A 22,627-nucleotide genomic window follows, 5' to 3' on the forward strand; every position below is an offset into this window, starting at 1 on the left:
ATTATGTGTCTTACTGTTGTGGAGAAACTATCCTCAGACTGCCTACTTAAATGATTCCAGGAAGACTTTTATGCAGTAGTGGATTGGGCATACAAGATTGATCCTCTCCGCTGTATATCCATGCATGGGATTACTGAGAAATACCTCTCTGGCCAGAAGGCTGATGCAGCAGGTTTTGTACGTCGTTTGCTGGATGACCTAGAGACCAAGATTTCCTTGCAGTTCAACAAGGTTCCATTCAACTTTGCCTGTAGTCATACATATCAAAGTTGAAGAATTTATTTATGTCCACTGTTTATGTCATTGTGATCAGTTGCTAGTAACCTGTTTATTGCAGTTTGTGGATGAAGCTTGTCATCAAATTGAACGAAATGAAAAAAATGTTCATCCCTCTGGTGTTCTCCCTTATATCCCAAGGTATTTTTTTTAATGAAGTTGAAGGTCTTGTTTCCTCTTTCTCGTATTTAAATTGGTGTTTCTGAAACTTTTTAAGGTACCAGGAAAAAAATTGTAAGCATACAATCTTCTTGGTGAATTTGCTATCATGCTTAAGAAATTTGCCAGAAGTGGTTATAGCAATTGGACCTTAGTAGCAGGAATGTTATTCCGAGACTTAATGATGCTGCTGTTGAAATTTTTTCAGAATTTGATGAAAATTTTACCTTTGTTTACACTCATTTTCAATAGCCTACACAGTTTTTTCCCTTTCGTTGTCAAGTTTATTGCATGGCAGAATTTGTTCAATACTGCAAATCATTATGCACACAATGCTTGTGGTATTTCATGCACATGAGGGCCTATGAGTGAATAACTACATGAAAAAGGCATGCTGAATCGGTTTCATTATTTTATCATAGATCAGATAGATTATCAGTTGTAAGTTGTAACAACAACAGTTTAGATGGTTAAAGCAATACATTAGAGTGCAGTTTTATAGTTCCTAAAATGTTCACCTTTGAAGGGACAAGTGGAGCTGGGCAAGGAGGGTGATTTTAAGTTACATCGATATAATATGGAAGGTCTAAAACTTGGATCGCTACAAATTTGTGGCCTTTACACCTGAATAAAAATTAAAGGGTATGGTTCATAGTTATGTCACCTGGGTGTGGATATGAGTACGGGTACGGAGGGTATGACACGGCAATTCCTAAAAATGTGGGTACCGGGGCACAACAATATCTATATCTATATATATATATATATATATATATATATATATATATATATATATATATATATATATATATATATATATTCAAAATAAACTGAATATAATCTAAATATATATGCTATATCTAAAATATATATTATATACTGAAAATATAAAGTTATAAACTGAAAATATAATTATAAATTATAAATTGAATACAAACTTGTATGCACGGAGGGTAAAATGGCATCTCCAGGTGTCGATGCGTGTCAACACAGGGACACGCGTGTCGACTCGGGTACGGAGGGCAAAATGGAGTATCCGTGTGACATAGGTTCATAGTTACAATCCATTAACTAAGAAACTTGATATTTGGTGGATTTGACTACGTAGCAAATGCATGTTCTTTAGTGGCAGTATAGAGAGAACAGTCAGGAACCGAAAGAGTCTAATAAACTATGCAACTTTCGTCCTATTACTATGAAAATATGACAAAAATGTTCAATGGTAATAATGAGAAAACCTGCTATTTCTTTAGCCAAGATGTGGATAGAAAATGTTGTAGATCCAATATTTGGCAGTGGAAGCCAATCTGTCATGTTGAAATAACTTCATGAGCCTTGGAAACTTAAATTTCATAAGCATTTTTGTTAAACTAAGAACACCTATAAGGGGAGTCTTGGAAACAAATTTTAACTGAAGTCCCGTAACCTGTCTTTTTCATTTTCTTTGGAGAGCAATGGCTCTCTTGAGTGGACTGTCATGCAATGTTGTCAGTATCTGTTTCATACCTGAATTCAGAGATTTGGCCAATTCAGACTCAAATTAAATCAAGCTGAATCAGCCATTTTCACTGTAATTAAAAAGGATTATTAAAATATCCTAAAAATATTAAGCATTTTAAAATATATTAAAATAATTGATTTTGGGCCGATGCAATACGAAGCGATCGGCCGATTCACATCGATAGTGGCAACACTGCTATCATGCTAATCTGCATCACAGGGACATGCCATATTCAAGGTGTCTTGGTTGGCATGATGCGACACAAAAGACAACAAATTATTTATGGCTGTTCAAGACACGGTCTGAATGTGTCCAACGCTTATGACAGGAGCCTTGGGATCAAAGTTGAACCGAAATGCAGTACCCTTTGATTTTGCACTTTCTTTGGAGGGCAATGGCTCTCTTGAGTAGACTGTCATGCTAGTTTACATGACAGGGACATGCCATATTCAAGGTCTGTTGTGGTTGGTATGATTCAACACCAAATGCTTTACGACTGTTCAAAACATGGTCTGATCATGTCTAACGCTTACAGGAGGAGCCTTGGAAACAAATTTGAACTGAAATATAGTAGCCTTTGTCTTTGCATTTTCTTTGGAGGGCAATGGCTCTCTTGAGTGGACTTTCATATTAGTCTACATCACAGGGGCATGCCAAATTCAAGGTGTCTCTTGGTTGGCATGATATGACACCATTGACAACAGCGAATTCTTGATGACTGTTCAAGACATGATCTGATCGTGTCCAATGTCATTTGCACGTTTTTTATTCAGAGAGAGAGGTGTTAAGTGTTAACAGTCATCTTATCCTATGACACAAATCTCACTCTCAGCGAACTACTGGGGAGGCCAATTCTCACAATACTTTTGGAAAATCTGAATATTCTTGAAAAATCCTTAAAAGATTGGGAAATTTTACCAGTTGTAACAACAGTGGATGGGTTGGGATGACCAGGACAAGTTTAAAGATCAGGGGGGATATGAGTTGGGAAGTTTAGGTGGAAGGCCTCAAAGTTTACTTGATGATGCTAAGCCAATTCAAAAGATAGACATGTAGTTGTGGTTGGAGTTGCACTGATAAATACGAGCAGAGGGCCTCAACTATAGTCACAAATATTGCCGTTTTTATTAGATCTCATGACTTATCGTGATATTTTTGAAAACCAATACAAGCCCCATAAGCCACTGTTTTCAAAAATGGATCTGGTTATTGAACAGGTGTTATTTAAAACTTTTGATTTTCTCTTGTTGCTTGAAGTAGCATCTATGTACATGATCAATTACATGTCTCATGCTTATCTTCTGTGTTATCCTGGAAATCTGAGTTGTTACATATTGTTTGGATGGTTGTGGTTCTTTAAAATTATAGTCACAATGTTTACCTGTTTCTTTGGGCTATTTTTCAGTATCATTTCTTAAAAAATAACCTGCTAAACCTAAGGAGCAAGAAATCTATTTGTTTAGGTTTGCAACCCTTGCAACACGCATGGAGCAGTACATACAAGGGCAGTCCAGGGACTTGGTTGATGCAGCATATGCAAAATTTGTGAGTGAAGCATGGATTACATGTCTCTTTTAGTCATTTTTGTCACCTCGTATACTTTTCAGTGAAGTTGATGAAAACATGTCAGAATAGCTTCTGTTCCTGTATACTTTGACTATGGAAACAACTTGACTATAGTAGATCATGTCTTATTTATGTTTTCCTCGGAGGCTTGTTGGAGAAGCTTACTTATAAACTATGGATAAGATTCTTTGAAGAAAACAGAAATGGTGCTAAAAAATGTATGAAAATAGTTTGTCTTGACCTTAGCTATTAAAAGTTGATTTACAATTTATTTATGGTTTATGGTGTTTACTAAAGATGAGTTTCAGTTATTCTCACAGGTTGAAGATCAACTTGAGTGTCTATACAGGTTTAACTTATGAGCAGACATTTTTTTTTCTTGTGATGGCCTAAGGAACAGAAGAAAAGAGGGGTCAATAAGAGGCTGAAAAGGACTGATAATTATCTTGTATCTAAATTGAAATAATTTTCTTCTGATGAGAACAACGTAGTTCTAAATGGAAGAGAACTAACCATCTCAACAAAAGTAAATTCTTGGCCTTCCCAACAAGTGAGGGAGAAAATAAGTGGACCAACTCCTTCACTTACCCATTAGACAGAGGCTGGGCATAAAAACAGAGTTCTATGTGGATCCTAGAATATGTTTTGTTAGTGGATGGCAGCAGTGCCACTGTATGTCAGTAGGCCTGACATGGTCCCTGCTGTGGACCAAGTTGGGTAAAAAGAAAAAATCATTATGACAGTGGAAACAGGGATTGCAGAAATCACATGCAGAAACACAGTTTTAAAATCTCAAATGAAGATTTATAACTAATACCGGTGATTTCCCACTGAACGCACATAATATAAGAGAGATAGAGATTAACTTCAACAATCACAAACAGTAATTATAAATAATAATAATAATAAAACCCTAATATATCTTATACATAATAATAAAACAAATTAGAGTTCTATGTGGATCCTATTAGACAGAGGCTGGGCATAAAATTAGAGTTCTATGTGGATCCTAGAATATGTTATGTTAGTGGATGGCAGCAGTGCCACTGTATGTCAGTAGGCCTGACATGGTCCTTGCTGTGGACCAAGTTGCTGAATTGTTGCATGAAGTTGGGATTTCTCATCGATGCTGTGAAGTGCAGATTCAGATACTAAACAGTATTGATGAATGGGAGGTTAATTTTAGCAAAGGGTTGTAAATGTTGGGTCAGGTGCTCTGTTGGTAACCCCCTCAAATCCGCACCTAGGAAACCCTTGGACTAGGCATTTTACTGGTGCCTAATCACTGCTTTTGACTACAAAAGGTTGACCCTGATATATAATGGAAAAACAAAGAACACAAATTGACTAGCATTTCATAAGGCATAAGAATGAAAAATCTGGAGAGTAACTATAATTTGTAGGTAAAAAATCACTTGCTTTTTAGTTTTGCAAATTAACTGTCAAGAATTCAGTATTGGTTTCTCAAACTACTGGATTCATGTGATTTGTAAAACATGGAAGAAGAAAAAGAGAATGGGGAGAGGAGAGGAAGATGTGCAGCAACCTGAAATTCCTCAACTAACAGAAGGCTGGACATTCCATTATAAGATGTATTCATACATTAGGGAACATGAGACAAAATACATATATATCCCTGATTAGTTACATAACTGTTGGGTCTAAAATAACATAACACAATACAATATATCACAAATGTGCCATATGGGAGCATGTTTCCACTATAATCCATAGGCTGATATCACCTTCCAACAATCCCTCTCTAGCTATATAAATTAAGAGCATGAATACCCATCTTTTAACCCACCATCTGCTGCTTTCTTTTGGAAAAGAAATGGTAGTTGGTGTTTCTGGAACATAATGTGGTTTTGGCATTTAATTAAGCATGAGTTTTTAGGGGTCAGTTGAGATAGCTGGACTGTTAGGTTGCACCAGCATAACTAGTATTCAAATCCCATGGAGTTGATTCCCTAGCTTGATTATCCAGGAAAAAAAAAGATCACGTCTTTTTATGTGCCACCTCAGCGGTAATTGCTCAGTGACTTAAGTAAAGAGGGCATTGTGGTCAATGCAATGTTGATTGTTTTCTCCTTTCAATTCTGCACCAACTTGTTAAAATACTTTGTATCTATATATATCAGGGGCATTATGGTCTTTTTGTAAATATCAGTCACTAGGGACCTTATAGTATTTTAGTTAGGACTTTTTTATTTTTATTTTTGGTTTTTTGAAACTTGTAAAGGACTGTTGAGATGCAGTCTAACGACTAGTTGGACTGCCTCCTCTCTTACTTGGTTATAGGGATGTTTAAGCTCTATAAATAGAGCACTTGTAACCCTTTGTAAATATGCTTTTTAAGCATAATAGTGAAATACAAAAAGTCTTTTATTCTCATTGTGTTATTTTTTATTTTATATCCTTTTTGTAAGATTGTTATTGATCCTTAGTGATCATATTGTAAGTATGCACTTGTATAGCCCTTCGTTGGCATTATAATTGTGCACATCTCGTTTTATTACATGGTATCAGAGCTTAGGGCTCTTGAAGTGTTGAAAGTTATCTTGGGATTGCGCTCTTTGTGGTGCTGGTATTCAATCTTTATTCTTCAAACGCAAGCCTTCTTTATTACGAGAGAAAGAGATTCCGCCTCCGTCATCTCTTACAAGCTCAACAAAAGCAACTATTTGATGCAATGAAAAATGACATCAAAGGTAAAAAGCTTTGGGGGTTTGTTAGTGGAACCACTAATGAACCTCAACTTAAATTAACAAGAAGAGAAAGAGATCACATTAAAGCTCTATCCGAAGAAGAAAAAGAGAAAGCTTTGCAAGAATACCAAAACAAGTAGGAGGATTAGAAAGCTAACAACACTCAAACTCTCATGGTTCATGAATACCATAGAGTTCAAAATCGCCACCAACATCATCAAATTTAAAAAGGCATGTGATATATGAATTTTCTTAAAGAGCACATTCATTCAAAAAGATATAGCTAAGCTATATTATCTTCAAGACAAGGTACGTAATACCAAACAAGGAGATAAAAATGTAAGAGACTTTTATTGTATCTTATCTCCTATTTGGGATGAATTAGCTATGCTAGAACTAAAATGGAAAGGTTCGGCTATTGAGATAAGAAAATTACAAGTTGAAAGAAAAAACCTTTTCTCTTTTCTATATGGTCTCCGACCGGAATTTGAGCAAGTTAGGTCATTTTTGCTTTATAGGACTTTGACTCCTATAAGTGAGACTCTTGTTCAAATTTGTCAAGAAGAAACAAGATTTGGAATGCACAAGTCTAATGACAAGGTTTTTTGCTATATCAAGACCCAAATTTTTTGTAAACACTTATAAACCACCTCACTTTGAAAGAAAACTCAATAGAAGACATAATGGGAGAGAGTATGAAGGGGGATACAAGGGTAAAATTACTTGTCATTATTGTAAAGAACCGGGACATATAAGACCAAATTGTCTCAAGCTCAAAAAAGTAGCCGCCGTAAGTAAAGAACTTCAAGAATCAAAGAAATGGGGCAACTTCAATGATTTGACAACTACCCAAATAGCGGAGGCCATCTCACAAATACTAAAAGCCACTTCTACATCCGGTGCCACCATCTCCTCTTCTTCTCCTCCAGGTAAGTCTTCTTAGATTTTGGGTTCGGGAGCCTCTTTTCACATAACTCATAATGAGTCTCTATTATCCGATTGCACTAATTCATATTTTTCATGTGTGTCAACTGCTGATGGTACTTATTTGAAAGTTAAAAATATAGGAAACCTCAACAATATTTCAAAAAAAAAGTATTCCAAATGTGAGGGTTATTTCAAAATTAGATTTAAACCTTTTTTATTATCTCAAATTTTTGATGAGTGTAAAGTATTCTTCTCATCTAAGGATTGTTGGGTGTAGGATCTCCAATCAAGGAAGCTGACCGGGCAAGGCTATAGAAAACAAGATCTTTACTATTGGATTGCTTATGTTTACCTGAAAACTCTTTTTGTAATCAGATTAAAAGAATTAGTTTAGATCTTTGGCATAAAAGATTAGGACACCAAAGTATATCCAAATTATCTCATTTTCTATTTTTGGAAAAAATTTGTAAGGATAAAGAATTTGTATGTGAAGATTGTATACTTGGAAAAATGTAAATGATGCCTTTTGGATCTAGAACTTCCTTGACCAATGAAATCTTTGAATTAGCGCATTCGGATGTATGGGGTCTCGCTCCTGTTATGTCAAAATGTGGTTATTCATATTATGTTACATTCATAGATGATTTTAGTAGACATACTTTGATCTACTTCCTTAAACTCAAATCCGAAGTTTTTTCGTGCTTTAAAAATTTTCATAATCTTGTTAAAAATCCAATTTAAAACAATAAAATCTTCTGCTCTGACTCAGGGGGAAAGTTTCTTTCAAATGAATTTCAATCTTATCTAAAACTCATGGTATTTTACACCAAAAATCTTGTCCTAGGACCCCCCAACAAAATGATATTTTCGAAAGAAAACACTGTCATATTATTAAAATTATTAGGACCCTACTCATTCCAAAAAAAATCCAAAAAAATTTTGGCCGAAGCCGCTCTCACTGCGGTATATTTAATAAATAGAATGCCTTCTCAAACTTTGGAAAATAAATCTCCAATTGAAAAACTCTTTAAAAATTCTCTCGATTTGAAAAGATTGAGGGTCTTCGGATGTAAATGCTTTGTGTTTCTTGAAAAATATAACAAACTCTCTTCTAAAGCTATAAAATGTGTTTTTCTTAGATATGCCGAAAATAAAAAAGGCTATTGATGCTATGATAAAAAAAATAATTAACTTTATGTCTCTAGAAATGTAACATTTCTTGAAAATGAAAATGGATTTAATCTTGAAAAATCTAAGGAAGAATTCTAGTATGTCTTCTTATTTGATTTGTTACCTAAGTCCATTAATGAAATTATTGATAATGATGATAGTGATAATTTTGAGTCAAATAATGAATCAACTGAAGAAAGAGAACCAATTCATAACCTTTTACAATACTCTAGACGAGATAATGGGGTGCATCCATGTGTTTTTGAGAAATATAGTCAACCAACAAAAATTAAAGAGTCTAGTGTTAGAAGATCTGAATGGATACATAGGCCTCCAAATATGTTTGTCTCCTATGAATCCTTTTCTTCAAACTATAAGACATGCCTTATAGCAATTCATTCATATCATGAACCATCTAACTATAAAAAAAGCTAAAAACATAAAACAATTGGTAGAAGCTATGAAAATATAATTAGATGCATTACATAAAGCCAGACTTGGGAAGTTCAACATCTTCCTAAAGGAAAGAAGACAATAGGATGCAGATGGGTGTTTAAAGTCAAAACTAAGAGTGTCAGTTTCTTAGAAAGATATAAAGTCAAATTAGTTGCAAAAGGATATTCTCAGGAATATGAAATAGATTATGAAGAAACATTTGCTCTTGTAGCTCGCGTGACCACAGTTGAGACTCTAGTTGCAATAGCATCCATTAGGAAATGGCTTATGTATCAGTTAGATGTTAAGAATACCTTCTTAAATAAAAATTTAAATGAATAAGTTTACATGGATCCTTCCCCTAGTCTGACTATTAGAAATAACTTGTTTCTTCGTCTTCGAAAGGCTTTATATGGACTTAAACAAGCTCCTAAAGCATGGTATGATTGTTCAGTAGAACTATGCAGAAATTTGGATTTAAATCATGTGATACTGACACTGCTCTTTTTGTGAGATGTACATGTTCCTCACTTATTATTTTACTTTTATACATTGATGATATGATCATCACTGGGAATGATCAGAAGAAAATTGAAGAAATTAAAATTATGCTTAAAAAATCTTTTGATATGATTGATGTTGGTTTTTTGAGATATTTTTTAGGCATTGAAGTAGAATATTCTTCAAGAGGATACATCTTGTCTCAAATTAAGTTTGCATCATATATTGTTATACATTCAAGAATCACATGTACAAAATATGTTAATACTTCTGAAGTGATAAATGCTAAAATGAGAGTTGAGGATGGAGTTATATTAGATGATCCAACTCCTTATAGGCAACTTGTCGGATCACTAATGTATTTATCTATTACTAGACCAGACATTGCTCATGCAATGCATACTGCAAGTCGGTTTTAGCATGTGCCTACATCAGTTCACATGAGTGTTGTGTTAAGAATAGTTCGATACATCAAGAAAACTATATCTAAAGGATTATTCTTATCCTCTTCATCCTCCTTAAATCTTATTGCTTATACTGATTCTGACTGGGAAGGAGATCCCAATAACCGTCCCTCAGCTACGGGTTTTTATGTGTTTGTAGGTGATTCTCTTATTTCTTGGAGATGTAAAAAATAGCAGAAAGTGTCTTTATCATCTACGGAAGTTGAATATAGGGCAATGACTACAACAATAATCGAGATTGTGTGGATGAGATCCTTACTCTCAGATATGGGTGTTGATGTTTCAGAGCCTTCAAAGTTATGTTGTGATAACAAAAGTGTCATATATACAGTCAGAAATCATACATTTTATGAATGAATAAAACATATCGAGATGGACTGTCACTATGTTCGAGAAGAATACTTGAAGGGGACGATTACTTTACCATATGTTCAGTCTGAGTTTTAGATTGCAGATTTCTTTAGCAAAGCTCTCCCTCTACCACGTTTTTTGTTTTTTCTTAACAAATTTTTGGTGATTTCACCATCAATTTGAGGGGGAATGTTAAAATACTTTGTATATATATATATATATATATATATATATATATATATATATATTAGTGGCATTTTGATCTTTTTGTAAATATCGGTCACTAGAGACCTTACAGTGTTTTAGTTAGGATTTTTTTATTTTTATTTTTGGTTTTTTGAAACTTGTAAAGGACTGTTGGCAGTTCGACTGCATCCTCTCTTGGTTATAGGGATGTTTAAACTCTATAAATAGAGCACTTGTAACCCTTTATAAATATGCTTTTTAAGCATAATAGTGAAATGCAAAAAGTCTCTTATTCTCATTGTGTTCTATGTGATTTTATATCTTTTTTGTAAGATTGTAATTGATCCTTAGTGATCATATTGTAAGTGTGCACTTTCGTTGGCATTATAATTGTGCATATCTCGTTTCATTGCACAACTATGAGTTTCAAATTGAATTATGAATCAAAATGAAATTTGTATTTACAGATTACCGTAATGTTCGTGACATTGGAGCGTGTTGTACAAACTGAGGCTAAGTATGCTGATGTTGTACTTCTGGAAAATTATGCTGCTTTCCAAAACAGGTAAAAATTGTTCTTGAGTCCTGATTTTTCTTGGTCAGTAAGAGATTTCAACTGTATATGACTTTCTCTGGGACATGCTGAAGAAAAAATTTATCTTATTTATTTTATGCAGTCTTTATGACCTAGCAAATGTTGTTCCAACTCTTGCTAAATTTTACCATCAAGCTAGTGAGTCATATGAGCAGGCATGCACACGCCATATTACTTCAATTATATACATTGTAAGCTTCGTCTGCAGATCATCTTTCTTTAACCTTCCATCAATGTGTGAAAACTGTTGGGAATGAAATTATTTTCTTGCTTCAGGCATGGTGACTGCCATGTGCAAATCCATTGATAATAATTTCAAGTGTATAATCTCTTTCTGATTCTTTTTGCCTTTGCAGGTATTTGACAGGTTATTTCAATTTGGCCGTAAAATTGAGGATTTGATGTATACAATTCAGCCAGAGGAGGTAAATAAATCAGATAGCATATCTCTTCATGTGTTACCTGTGAATGAAAATGTTGATAGTGCTATTTGCAGTTGAACTAGCTCAAGGGTATGGTGAAACAGAAATTGCCTGCAATCCATGTAGCATAGCACTTTTATGTTGCAACTAATTGAATTAATTTTTCGGAAAGATTGCTATTCATGTGTAAACTATGAAGTAGAATCTATTTGTTCTTTTATTTAAGGGTGTTTGTCTTGTAGGGGTGTCAATGGGTCGGGTTTACCTGTACCCGACCCGTACCAAACCCTATAGGGTCTGGGTATGGTGACAAATAAGAAGACCAGATTAAGACCTGGGTCCGGACACGAAGGTCCGATTAATACATGGACCCGGGTATAGTTTTTGAAATTTTATACCAGACCGGACCCGACCCGAATTCCGATTAAGACCCACAAATTTTCAATGTAAAAATGATAAAAAAATATTATTTTACTGGGTATGGTCCGGGTCTGGTTCATGTAGTTCTTATTAGGTCCGGGTATGGTTTCTCTTATAGTAGACCCGATTAGACCCTGGTCCGGACCCGATACCATACACGAAAATCTGGTCCAAGTCTGATTCCACCTGGGTCTAAACCAAACCCCACCCGTTGACACCCCTAATGTCTTGTAATGTTTCTCTGGTTCACAAAGAGTATTTAGCATATATGATGTTTACCTAATTTTCAATATGTTGACATCATCTAGTTTCCATTTGCATGTTGATTAAATCCCTGAATTTATACTGTGAACTTGTTGGACTTATCTGAACTTATTGAATCTAATCTGGTGGATTCCTCCATCATCTGCTAAAATCAAAAAATAAGAAAGGTCGAATTATTTCATTCAAATTGCTCTTTTGCAAAATTTGTGGTATTTTGTTTTCAGGATTGTATGTGTATTGTGTTTTTTCTTAATTTTCTTCCATAGCTCAGACCACCATCATGGAGCTGCCAGTGTGCAGGGTAGTGCAAGAGATGGTGGCAGTGCCAAAGTGTAGGATAGAGGAGATGGACAACACCAGAGATCTCCAAGAATTGGAAGCAGTCTCTTTAAATGGAATAGATATAGAAAACAAATAAATAGGTCTCCACTGTTTTTAAAATGAGAGTGATTTATGTTCCTATTTGTGATGATTTGGCATATAAATAGAAAACAAAATATCCATACATAATTTTAAACATTTAAAATACACAAACAGAAATGACCTTTTTATAAGTACAACTGCTACTTCAGAATCTTGGAGTTGCATTGTCATGATGGAGTCCAAGGATATCAATATAGCAGAGAAAACCTGCAAATTTGTGATTTGTGAATGTTGAGATTTGCTGATTGCGGTCATAAGAGAAGAGGTTGCTTCCCTTCATGCTCTAGATGCCTCAAATTTCAGTTTCAAGAGTTTGCCTCTATGTCAGAGATCTTCAATTTACTCACCTGTTGTGTCCTCTTATATATCATTCTTAATGGAGAACTGCAGAAGAAATAACATATCTGGTATCCTTTTAAGCGTGTCCACGTGACAGGTTTGCCTAGAAGCATTCAAGTCTGGCTACGGTCTAGGACTTCATAAAAGTATCAGTTAATCATGACTGGCAATGGACAAAAACTAACCATGCCTGCTTAACCACCTGTCTTATGTAGTTGAATGCCTAAAAATCAGCAATTTGTTTTGGAATGATGGTTAGTCGGCTTTAACACGAGTGGAAGAAATAAATGAATATCGATAGTTGATTGTCAGACAAGATATATCTACTGTGATATTTAGCTTACACCATTGTTGGCAATCTCATGTTTCTTTTTATTGAACCACACAGCATTTTCATTGGCTGAGTCTACACCTGATCCATGACCATTCCTAAATAGGCATATTGTTTGCTCAAGTTGATGGAAGAATCTGATTCAATTCACAATTATTTGTGACCAGTCTTGTGTATTCCTTAGTCTGAGCCTGTTACTTTTGCTGTTGCTAGCACTCCGTTCATGGCTACTTTTGTTTGATCTGTCACAAATGGAAAGCATACAAAATTTCCTCATTATGAGAAAATATGGCAGTATTCAGATATCTTTCATGGCTGTCACTTAAGACACTAAGTACTCTCGCTGATAACATTTTCTTCCAGATACCTTTCCAAATTGGACTATCGAAAATGGATCTGCGGAAGGTGTTGAAAGCCACTCTACCTACTGTAAGTTGAACATGTTCGTCTGATCCATCATTTGATTTATGTTTGACATGGTTTTGCTTGCATGACACATTTTCCTATTTCAGGTGGACAAATCCATCATCACCATGTACAAAAGACTGCAGAAAAACTTAACATCAGAGGAGCTGATGCCTTCATTATGGGATAAATGCAAGGTTTGTACGGAACAGTGCTTACATGCTCAGGAAACAACCTACGGATAATACCGAAGTGAACTTCTATTGTCTTACTTGCCTATGATCTGCTTCATCTGGCTGAGCAGACATCTTGTCCAATTTTCAGCTGTTTAACTTCATTTCTGTTGAGTCCTGTAGTTGATGCAAATTGTGATGGTGAAGGAATTCCCTTTCAAATTGCACTTGAACCATAGCAGTGGGATTGTTTGACTTGTGAAAATATACTGCCTTTTTCAGCTACTGCCTATGGAAAATTGACAAATAAGTTCCTATCTTTGCTTGCAACTGTAATGCCAGTATCTTCAAGTCATCCATTTAAACTTAGGATTTTGCATAGACCTGTCTATTGATTTTGTTAAGACCTCCAGTCCCACTCATACTGGTTTTTGTCAAGACAATGAGGTCAAGTATGGAGCACAGTTCACAGGTTTTGCTTCCACGTGGTCTGATTAGCGTTCTCTCTGGAGTCCTAGGTATAGTTTCATAAGTTAACTGCATATTTTGTGATACAAATATGCGGTCTTATGTATTTGTTGATTTAATTTTGTACTTTGGATAACGGCTTTGTCAGTTGTACTTAAAAATGGTCCAGCATACCCATGTTGATGCAGGTACTTCCGGGTGCTGGTGCTTCAACATAATTATTATATGCATAATAGTATATGAAAAGTTGGGTTCTTTTTCATTTTTAATGAAAGTATGTCCCAACTCTCTACGGTTGTGCATGTCATATTTTTTGGTTCATTTCTGGAGGAATGTTCTCCGTTAAAGGTGCAGAATGGATGACACCGTTGAGAATGGTCATCATTTTCTATGACCTTTGTACTTTGAGTAGACCAGGCTGCATGTGGATGACTTGGATTTTTTTCTTCTTGCAGAAGGAATTCCTTGAAAAATATGAAGGCTTTGCTTCATTAATTGCCAAGGTTTATCCCACTGAAACCATGCTATCAGTTGCAGAGATGAAAGAGCTGCTTGTCTCAATGTAGAAGCCATTAGGTTTTTCACACTTACACGGAATCGAGGTTGCATCTTTTGCTCCAAAAAGAGTTTACTCTCCATGCACTTTTCACTCGGCTTCATTGTTTTCCTTATTCTAATTATCAGGCTATTATTGTAGATGTTTGGGTGATTTTGCTATTTTGTAATTTTCATTTTCTGCAAATAGAAGGCTCTATGTTTGGTTGTCTTTGTAAATAGACATTGATTCTTTCAGTAAGCGAACCCCCAGGTAATTGCCAGAAGTCCAGTTGTGTGAAAGCATTTGCAATGGGCGTGCCTCCTTGTCAGACTATGTCTTCTTCGTTTCCAATTGTTTCACGAGAAAACATCTTTTAATATTGCTGATGCCTTCCGTTTTTCTCATTTTTTGTTGCTCCTCTTTGCCTTCGTAGATGATGCTTAGAGATTTAGAAAAATATCAAAGCTTTACGAACTCACGATTAACCACTTGAGTCGGACCAGATATAACAATGTAACAGTAATGAAAAAGGCACCAATCTGCAAGAACATGGGCCTTAAAATAATTAGTTGACAAATATTAATTCTTAATTATTCCTCGTTATATAAAGTGAAAAAGATTGCCTTTTTTTTGGGAAGTGAGCATCACCAGGGATTTTGATTTTAAATCAAGGAGCGACTCCATCTTGTAGACAAACAATGGTCATGAGAAATGATTGCGTGCAAGACTCAAGTTAAAAATAACAAGCTTTATAATGGATCTTTTTCTGTCTGCAGATACATTTCACAGGTTTTTTGTTGGCAGTGTTGTAAGAATAGTCTCGGACCCTGAATTGATTTTCAAAACGGTTCAGGGAATCGAGCGATTCCGAACTGGATTTTCGGACTTTCAACTACAAAATGACGTCACAAAAATGTTAAATAATATTAAAAAAAATTGACCAAATTTTTTTATTTTAAAATAAGTCGGTTCAGGTCAGTTTTTGCACCGATTTTCTGCCAATACGATACGAATGGGCCGATTCAAGCCAATTTGCAACAATACTACATTGTTTTTTGACGTCACTACACAGAATGAATTTATCGGGGAAAAGGACGCATGTGTCATATAAGAAAGAGAGTGACTCATCTGTTGCCGGATCCAATTTTAATTGTCTTCCTACCTTGTACGAACTTAGTTTACACGTAAGTAGCTAACCAAGTTTGGATCTTGTAACAGGTTCCAATATTTTTTATTTTTTGAGATATTGATTTGAAGCGCTATTTGAGATCAAAATAGTCACTAATAAGATCTAATGGGGGTCTGTTGAGCTGATTGCATGGATAAAACTCCAAAACAGAGGGGGTCTGGGGTTTGAATCACATATCCATCTTGACCACAGAGAGAGAGAGAGAGAGAGAGAGAGAGAGAGAGAGAGATCCAAAGTTTGTGTCTGTGTGCTAAACCTTCTTGAGTAAGCCCCATCATCCCAAACTTGAACATAAACAAGTCAGGTTGGTATCCATGTCAAACAAGAATCCGGAAAATATAAAGGAATAATAGAATATCCCACCCAAACCCGTCCTACATCACAATAAAGACATTTTTTGGTTTTTTTGGGAAATTCTCAGGAAAATAATATGACGCGCTTAAAAATTAAAAAGTGCATGTATAATGTAAAAATATTCAAATGCGAAAAAAATCACAACACAATCATGATACTTCATAACTATAATAGTCAAAGCTAATTGATACTTTGAAAATTTCGTTATTTTTATAAGGATTATACAGTTTTGTGATAAATTCATGATAATTTTCAAAATATCTTCAATATTTGAAAAGTGCTTCTTAAAAATCACAAGGTGTAATTTCTATTCTGGATTTAAAGTTGATATTGAAATTATCCAGATTTGCGTGTAGGCATATAGAATTTGCCCCAAAAAAATTTTATCCGAATTTATATAAAGTCTTTTTTTTTTTAATGATGAGGAACCCTCACCAGCGGGGAAAAACCTGGGTGGGGCCCCACGACCCCCAGTTTTACTTGGTCCACCTCTTAAAGCTACGAACACACTCGTACACCAGCAGGATTTGATCCGGCATCTCAACGCCTGTTTACTTTTTCTTGTAGCTCTGTTATTCAACCTTATAATCACTAATTAAGGGAAGGAATTTTTTTTATATTTGTTGGGGGAATGATGCTTTACGGGAGGGCCCCCATTAGGTATTTAAATGCCATCCTAATCCTGCACGTCCGAAAATAAAACAGAAAAAAAAAAACTTATTTAAGCCTGTTCTCAATCAATAGTTCATCAGAATCATAATAATCATCAATAATATAAAAAAAGACACGGAAAACGAGACAAAAGATATCATATAGTCATTAATGATAACAAGAAAAAAAACATTAAAATCTAGGCAAAAGAAAATAAAAACCATCGAAATAAACAGATAATGAACTATAATTCAGTAGTTTGTTTATTTATAAATAGTAAACAAAAAACCATCCAGATAGACAAATTAATGAATCATAATTCATAAAAATTATAATATAAGTCGAGGATAAAACCAGACAAAACATTAAAATCTAGGCAGAAGCAGAAATATCATTTAAATAAATGAAGTAATGAATTTTTATTCAAAAAACAAATATTAAATGAAAACCATAAGCATGGTGCAGGTGGATATGGCACAGAATACAGCTCAAAAGTGCTTGAAGAAAATCATGCGTCTTCCGTCATGGTATAAGACTGAAAATCTTCTCATCATCGCTGTTTCCTTCAGTAATCCGGCCCACATCCATTAGTTGGAATGATATAAGAAAGAGAGAGAAAGATTTACTAAATAACTTGTTTCTCTTCATAAAAAAAAATTTGTTTATGACCGACCAAAACAAGAACTGCAAAAATTGAAAAACCAATAATTCTTTCAGCCAAGGTAATAACTGAGGCTCCTGGCCCTTTTCAAACCACAAAATTTACAATTCAAAACCATTCCATCTCGCTACCCATCAAACCAAATAGTCAGAACATGATGAAAACATTGTAACCCAACAAAAGTAAAGTATGTGCATCCCAACCCATGATAGGATGAACAAAAAATTTAAGAAAAAGAAGCATAAGGAAAGACGCAATTTTTGTTAAACGGAGAAAAAGGAGGGGGCGAAGGAGTTTATGGGATTTCCTGTGTCTCTCAGACAAATGCCTCAGTAAACATCACAAAGAGCGAGAATGGAGGTCAGACTCGTCATCATTTTTTATCATCACGGAGAAAAAGAAACCCTTTTTACAAAACTCAAAACTCAAAACTCAAAACTCAAAGATGATAAAATGATTACATCGAAACCCCACAAGCCAAAATGAGTGTGACATGCGAGTGGCGCTGAGGCCCTCTCAGCCTACCACACTCAAAGAAAGGCATTTTATAGGGTAGGTTCTAGGGCTTTCCTTGGGGAAAGGACTAAAACACCCTTTTCACCCTACTGGTGAAAATTGCCCTTAGAAGTTCAAACCCAACTCTTTAACTGCTAGACCTTAGAGGGCTCGGACCCAGCCCAAGGCTCCAATAATTTAACCAACTTCAAAATTTATGTGATTTTTTGCAAGGACGTTGGGTATGGATTTCTACACAACCCAGATCAGATTCGGGTCCAATATAACTTGGTGTAGAATACTTGGATTCGTGGCCATATGAAACTGCATTTGATTAGCTAAATGGGTTTGGCTTGATCCAGAGTTGGATTCGGATGTGAAAACGTAAAACTGAATCCAACCTGATTAACTCATCGTACCTGAAACTCCTTACGAAAACCAACTAGAGATATTCAGGTTGGACATTTGACGCAAACCATAGCTTTTACATCCCTGAACATGGATGGGACCAAAGGGACTCTTTGAACTCTGCCCTCAAAGTAATGAAACCCACCTTGACCACTCAAGCTAAACAAGGTCAAACTTATATACAACAGAGAGAGAGAGAGAGAGAGAGAGAGAGAGAGAGAGAGAGAGAGAGAGAGAGATCAACGTTACTAAGGCGGGGGATCAACAAAAAGTTGAGCCCGCGAAAAACAAAAACAATATCAGACCCAAAACAAATGGCCGAAAGCACAAAGGCAAAACATAAAAATAGAAGAACACAAAGATCAGCTAGGGTCTTGAGGAAGAGAAGGAGGCTGAAGGGGTTGGATAACATGGTAAGAGAGACGCAAAATTGCGTACACATCAGCCAAGATGCAATGGACGAGCTTATTGAAAGCAACTGAAATTTGACGGAAGATCGCATTATTGCGAGTCATCCACATATCTCACCAAGAAGTAAGAAGCCAAGTTCTCCAAATTAGACACCACCGCTTGCAACTGTAAACCTGCGGCATACCCCACAAAAGGTCGAGCGTGAATGATTCCTGTCTCACGATTACTTCAGGCTGATTTCATGTACTTTTAAAGAGATCCACAAAGATTGGGCAGACCCAAAACAGATGGTAGGTGGATTCTTCCGCCGCTTGGCAAAGGACGCACCTACTCGGATACTGAAAACCTATCTTCTTAAGGAAGTTGGTCTGTCTATACCCTATCATGTAAAATTAACCATGCTAAGAACTGAGAGCTAGGAGTTGGCCCATTTGCCTATAAAAGAAACTCAGGAAGTCAGTCAGCCCTAGGAGGAAGAAGAGACCGATACAAAGTTTTGGTGCGCAAACCGTCGCTAGGCGCAATTGCCCATTGCAAAAACTGCGCGTGAGGACCGGGATCACCATCTTGCATGAGGATGAAAGACATGACATTAAGCCACATGCGACGCAAGTGCGAGATATGAAGCCTATGGGGACGACGAATATAATGGATTGACTCAAGAGAACCATACTTAATATGGAGCAAAGGAGCACACGGATTGCCTGTACGGTGCGCCATCTAGCATTGCTTCACGACGAAAGCAATAATCCTTAGTCTAGGGCGAAAATCCCCAAACCAGCCATACACCTTGGTAACACCAATGAGTTCCATTTAACTAGGTGGCGCTTAGTCCGAAGGTGGCAACCAGACAAAAGAAAATCTCCCATCAAATTGGAGAACTTCTTCTCCACACCTTTGGGCATCAGAAACATGAACATAAAAAATTTTGAGATAGAGGACAAGACGTGCCTAATAAGGGTAAGTCGCCCGATGATGGAAAGATAGGAAGCCTGCAAGGAAGAAATTTTTGTCTGAATTTTTTGGATAGTGGCACTCCAAGTGGTTGAGGGGATGCACTTTATTTGTAAAGGGATACCTAGATAGAAAATAGGTAAATCCGAAGTTGCACAGCTAAAAATCTGTTGTCCGGCGGCCAGCAAGGAAGATGGAACATTGAACATGGATAGGCAGTATTTACTGTCATTAAGGGATAAAGCTGAGAAAGAGAGGAAAACTGAAGGATGAGCTTGAATCTCAGCATCTGTTGCACGGAAGCATGGCAAAAAAGGATCATGTCGTCAGCATACGTTAGAATATGATAGAAAAAATCCTGGATGCTGATGTGATCGATTATACCTTTATTTGCTGCCCTCTTGAACAACACCATAAGGCCCTCGGCGGTGGCGTTAAATAACAAAGAGGAGAGATGGCAGCCTTGCCGAATACCTCGCTCAAGCTTGAACCGCCTACCTCTTGCTCCGTTAAGCTTAATCAAAGAGTGAACATTTGATACCAGCTCGCGCATCCATCGAGAGAAATGATGACTGATATCGAAGTTGGTAAGCATGTGAAATAAGAAAGGCCAATGGACAGAGTCGAAGGGTTCATGGAAGTCAAGCTTGAAAGAGAAAAAAGGTTGACCGCTAATATGCAAAGAGTGAAGAACTTTCGATGCCAAGATGAATGAGTGATGAATCCGCCTGTGGGGGCTAAAAGCGAACTGGAAGTCCGAGAAGATTTGAGTAGCGATGACTCTAAGCCTATTGGCCAAAACCTTAGCAATAATGCAATAGAGCACACTCATAACCGAAATCGGACTGAACCTCGAGATATCAGAGGTTGCCACGTCCTTCAGGATGAGAGAGACAATAGTTAAGTGTGTGTGAACCGACAGCTGACAGTTGCAATGAAACTCAGCGAAAACATTGATAACGTCATGTTGAATGCAAGACCAAAAGATACGAAAGAAATCCATGAAAAAGTCATCGTAACCAGGAGCTTTTCATCCTGAAAGACCGTTGATAGCCGAAATGATTTCAACTTTAGCAAACTTAGATTGCATAGCTCTGGCTTGAGATTGATTAATAGCCCGTATAAAAAGATGGCCAATAGTGTCATCGACGGAGGTCTGGGCAGCATAAAGAGTCTTGAAATAGTGAAAACAGTGGGAAGGACATTGTCGGTGGAGTAACTGACTCTCCAAATGAAGATAGAGGGAATAGCGTTCCTCTTGTGGCAGTGCAAAGCGTAGGAGTGAAAGAAGCTAGTATTGCCATCACTAGCCGCAAGTCAATGCACTCTCGCCCATTGTTTCCATTGAATTTCATCCTTGATCCGCCATATTTGCAAATTTAAAGAAAGCTCAGTGGATCTGGCCTTTAAGCTTTGGATAGTCAAATTGGAAAGGAAGTCCGGGAAAGACATAGAATGATGAATGATTGACAACTCTTGCTCCCAGATGTCTATTTGCTAGAATTTACTGATATTATGATTCAGAAGTCAAGCTTTGATATTGCGGTTGAGGCAAAAAAGCTTCTCATGACACCGAACGGCGGCCCTGACCGCAATAGAAGGCTTGCTCCATGAACGGTAGACCACAGATTCAAAGTCTGACTCCTTCAGCCACCACTTTTCAAAGATGAAAGTCCTTGCAGAGGTAAAATCTTCCCCCCAACGAGTGACAACCTGACTATGGTCCGAGACAGAAGGAGGAAGCAGGAATGTCAGAGAGGATCTCCAGCAGATCGAGGAAGATGAGCACTCGATCGAGCAGCCTGTAGCACAGGCGAAACCTTCTATTCGGCCACGAGAAAGGCTCGCCGGTAGGAAGAACAAGGTAAAGCTATTGCTGCTGGACAAAATCTTGAAAACCCCGCATAGAGGCAGTCAGATAAAGTCCCCCATAAGGAGGTGCAACTCCCTAAAAGAACCAATGATCCTACTCAAATCGGACCATAACGTTGGTCGAAGGAGAGGACGGTTGGGGCCATAGACAATAGTTACCATCGATGTAGTGGTTCTCGCTTTCAAGGAAAGGGCAATTGAAAGAGAGAACATGCCATCGTTGACTTGGGAGATACCCAGAGAAGGCTTTTCGAGAATAAGAATACCACCAGTGTAACGGACCGCGACCTTAAAGAATAAGTCTGCCCCTCTCCAAATTTCAGAAATGACAGAGCGAGAGACGTCTTTCATTTTTGTTTCTCATAGAGCAATGAGATTTGACTTTTCCTGGCGAATCCAGTTTGCCAGGATATGAGCCTTCATAGTTGAAAGTCAGCAAAACGCTGAGGAGTACGAGATCTGACTGAACGCCGAGGAGAACCACCAACATGGGAGTCGGAGGGGTGCGGATTGCAACGACGACCTCGACGGGCATAACAGGCCCCAACACCTTATTGAGAGAGAGAGAGAGAGAGAGAGAGAGAGATGGCAATCACAAGATCCAGAGGGTTATGGTTAAACAAGGACAATTTCATTTCATGAACTGTTCTTTATTGGACCAATCACTCTGCTTTATAGATAAATTTCACGATGACGCTTTGAACCAAAAGTTCATGGATAAAAACTTGAAAAGTTCAAACCAAGCAGCTTGAGGATTTGAGCAATTACCAATGTTCACAAATTTAAGAGATACTCTAAGAATTTTATTTTTTTCATTTATTATGGAAGTTTCTTGGTGAAAAAAGGAAAAAAGATAATGGCAACCAAAGATATAAAGTTATAAGCAAGAAGAAATAAGTGGGAAAGATTAATAGCATGTTCGGCTAAAAATTGAAAGCGCATCTCGTGGTATTGTTGCATACACGTATCCATAAAAAGCTGGATCCAAAGATATAAAGCTATAAGCAAGA

At 36.7% G+C, this 22,627-nt stretch overlaps 1 protein-coding gene and 1 non-coding gene across 2 annotated transcripts in view; one reads left to right on the top strand and one right to left on the bottom strand.

The window, feature by feature from the left end:
• Positions 1–14,921, top strand: part of LOC149838652 (exocyst complex component SEC3A-like) — a 154,535-nt gene extending 139,614 nt beyond the window's left edge. The window contains exons 17-25 of the mRNA XM_090006726.1: positions 61–231; positions 338–417; positions 3,400–3,481; positions 10,712–10,809; positions 10,922–11,030; positions 11,196–11,264; positions 13,402–13,467; positions 13,551–13,640; positions 14,540–14,921. Of these exons, the coding sequence (XP_089862852.1) occupies positions 61–231; positions 338–417; positions 3,400–3,481; positions 10,712–10,809; positions 10,922–11,030; positions 11,196–11,264; positions 13,402–13,467; positions 13,551–13,640; positions 14,540–14,650 (876 nt within the window). The 3' untranslated portion in view covers positions 14,651–14,921. The remainder of the gene's footprint in view (positions 1–60; positions 232–337; positions 418–3,399; positions 3,482–10,711; positions 10,810–10,921; positions 11,031–11,195; positions 11,265–13,401; positions 13,468–13,550; positions 13,641–14,539) is intronic.
• Positions 14,922–17,788: 2,867 nt separating this feature from the next.
• LOC149838653 (small nucleolar RNA SNOR75) lies at positions 17,789–17,872 on the bottom strand. The gene has a single exon (XR_016432280.1). It is a non-coding gene; the product is annotated as a small nucleolar RNA SNOR75 (small nucleolar RNA).
• Positions 17,873–22,627: the final 4,755 nt, after the last annotated feature.

Source organism: Nuphar pumila, chromosome 5, assembly GCF_984573655.1.
Source record: "Nuphar pumila chromosome 5, dmNupPumi1.hap1.1, whole genome shotgun sequence".
Lineage (NCBI taxonomy): Eukaryota > Viridiplantae > Streptophyta > Magnoliopsida > Nymphaeales > Nymphaeaceae > Nuphar > Nuphar pumila.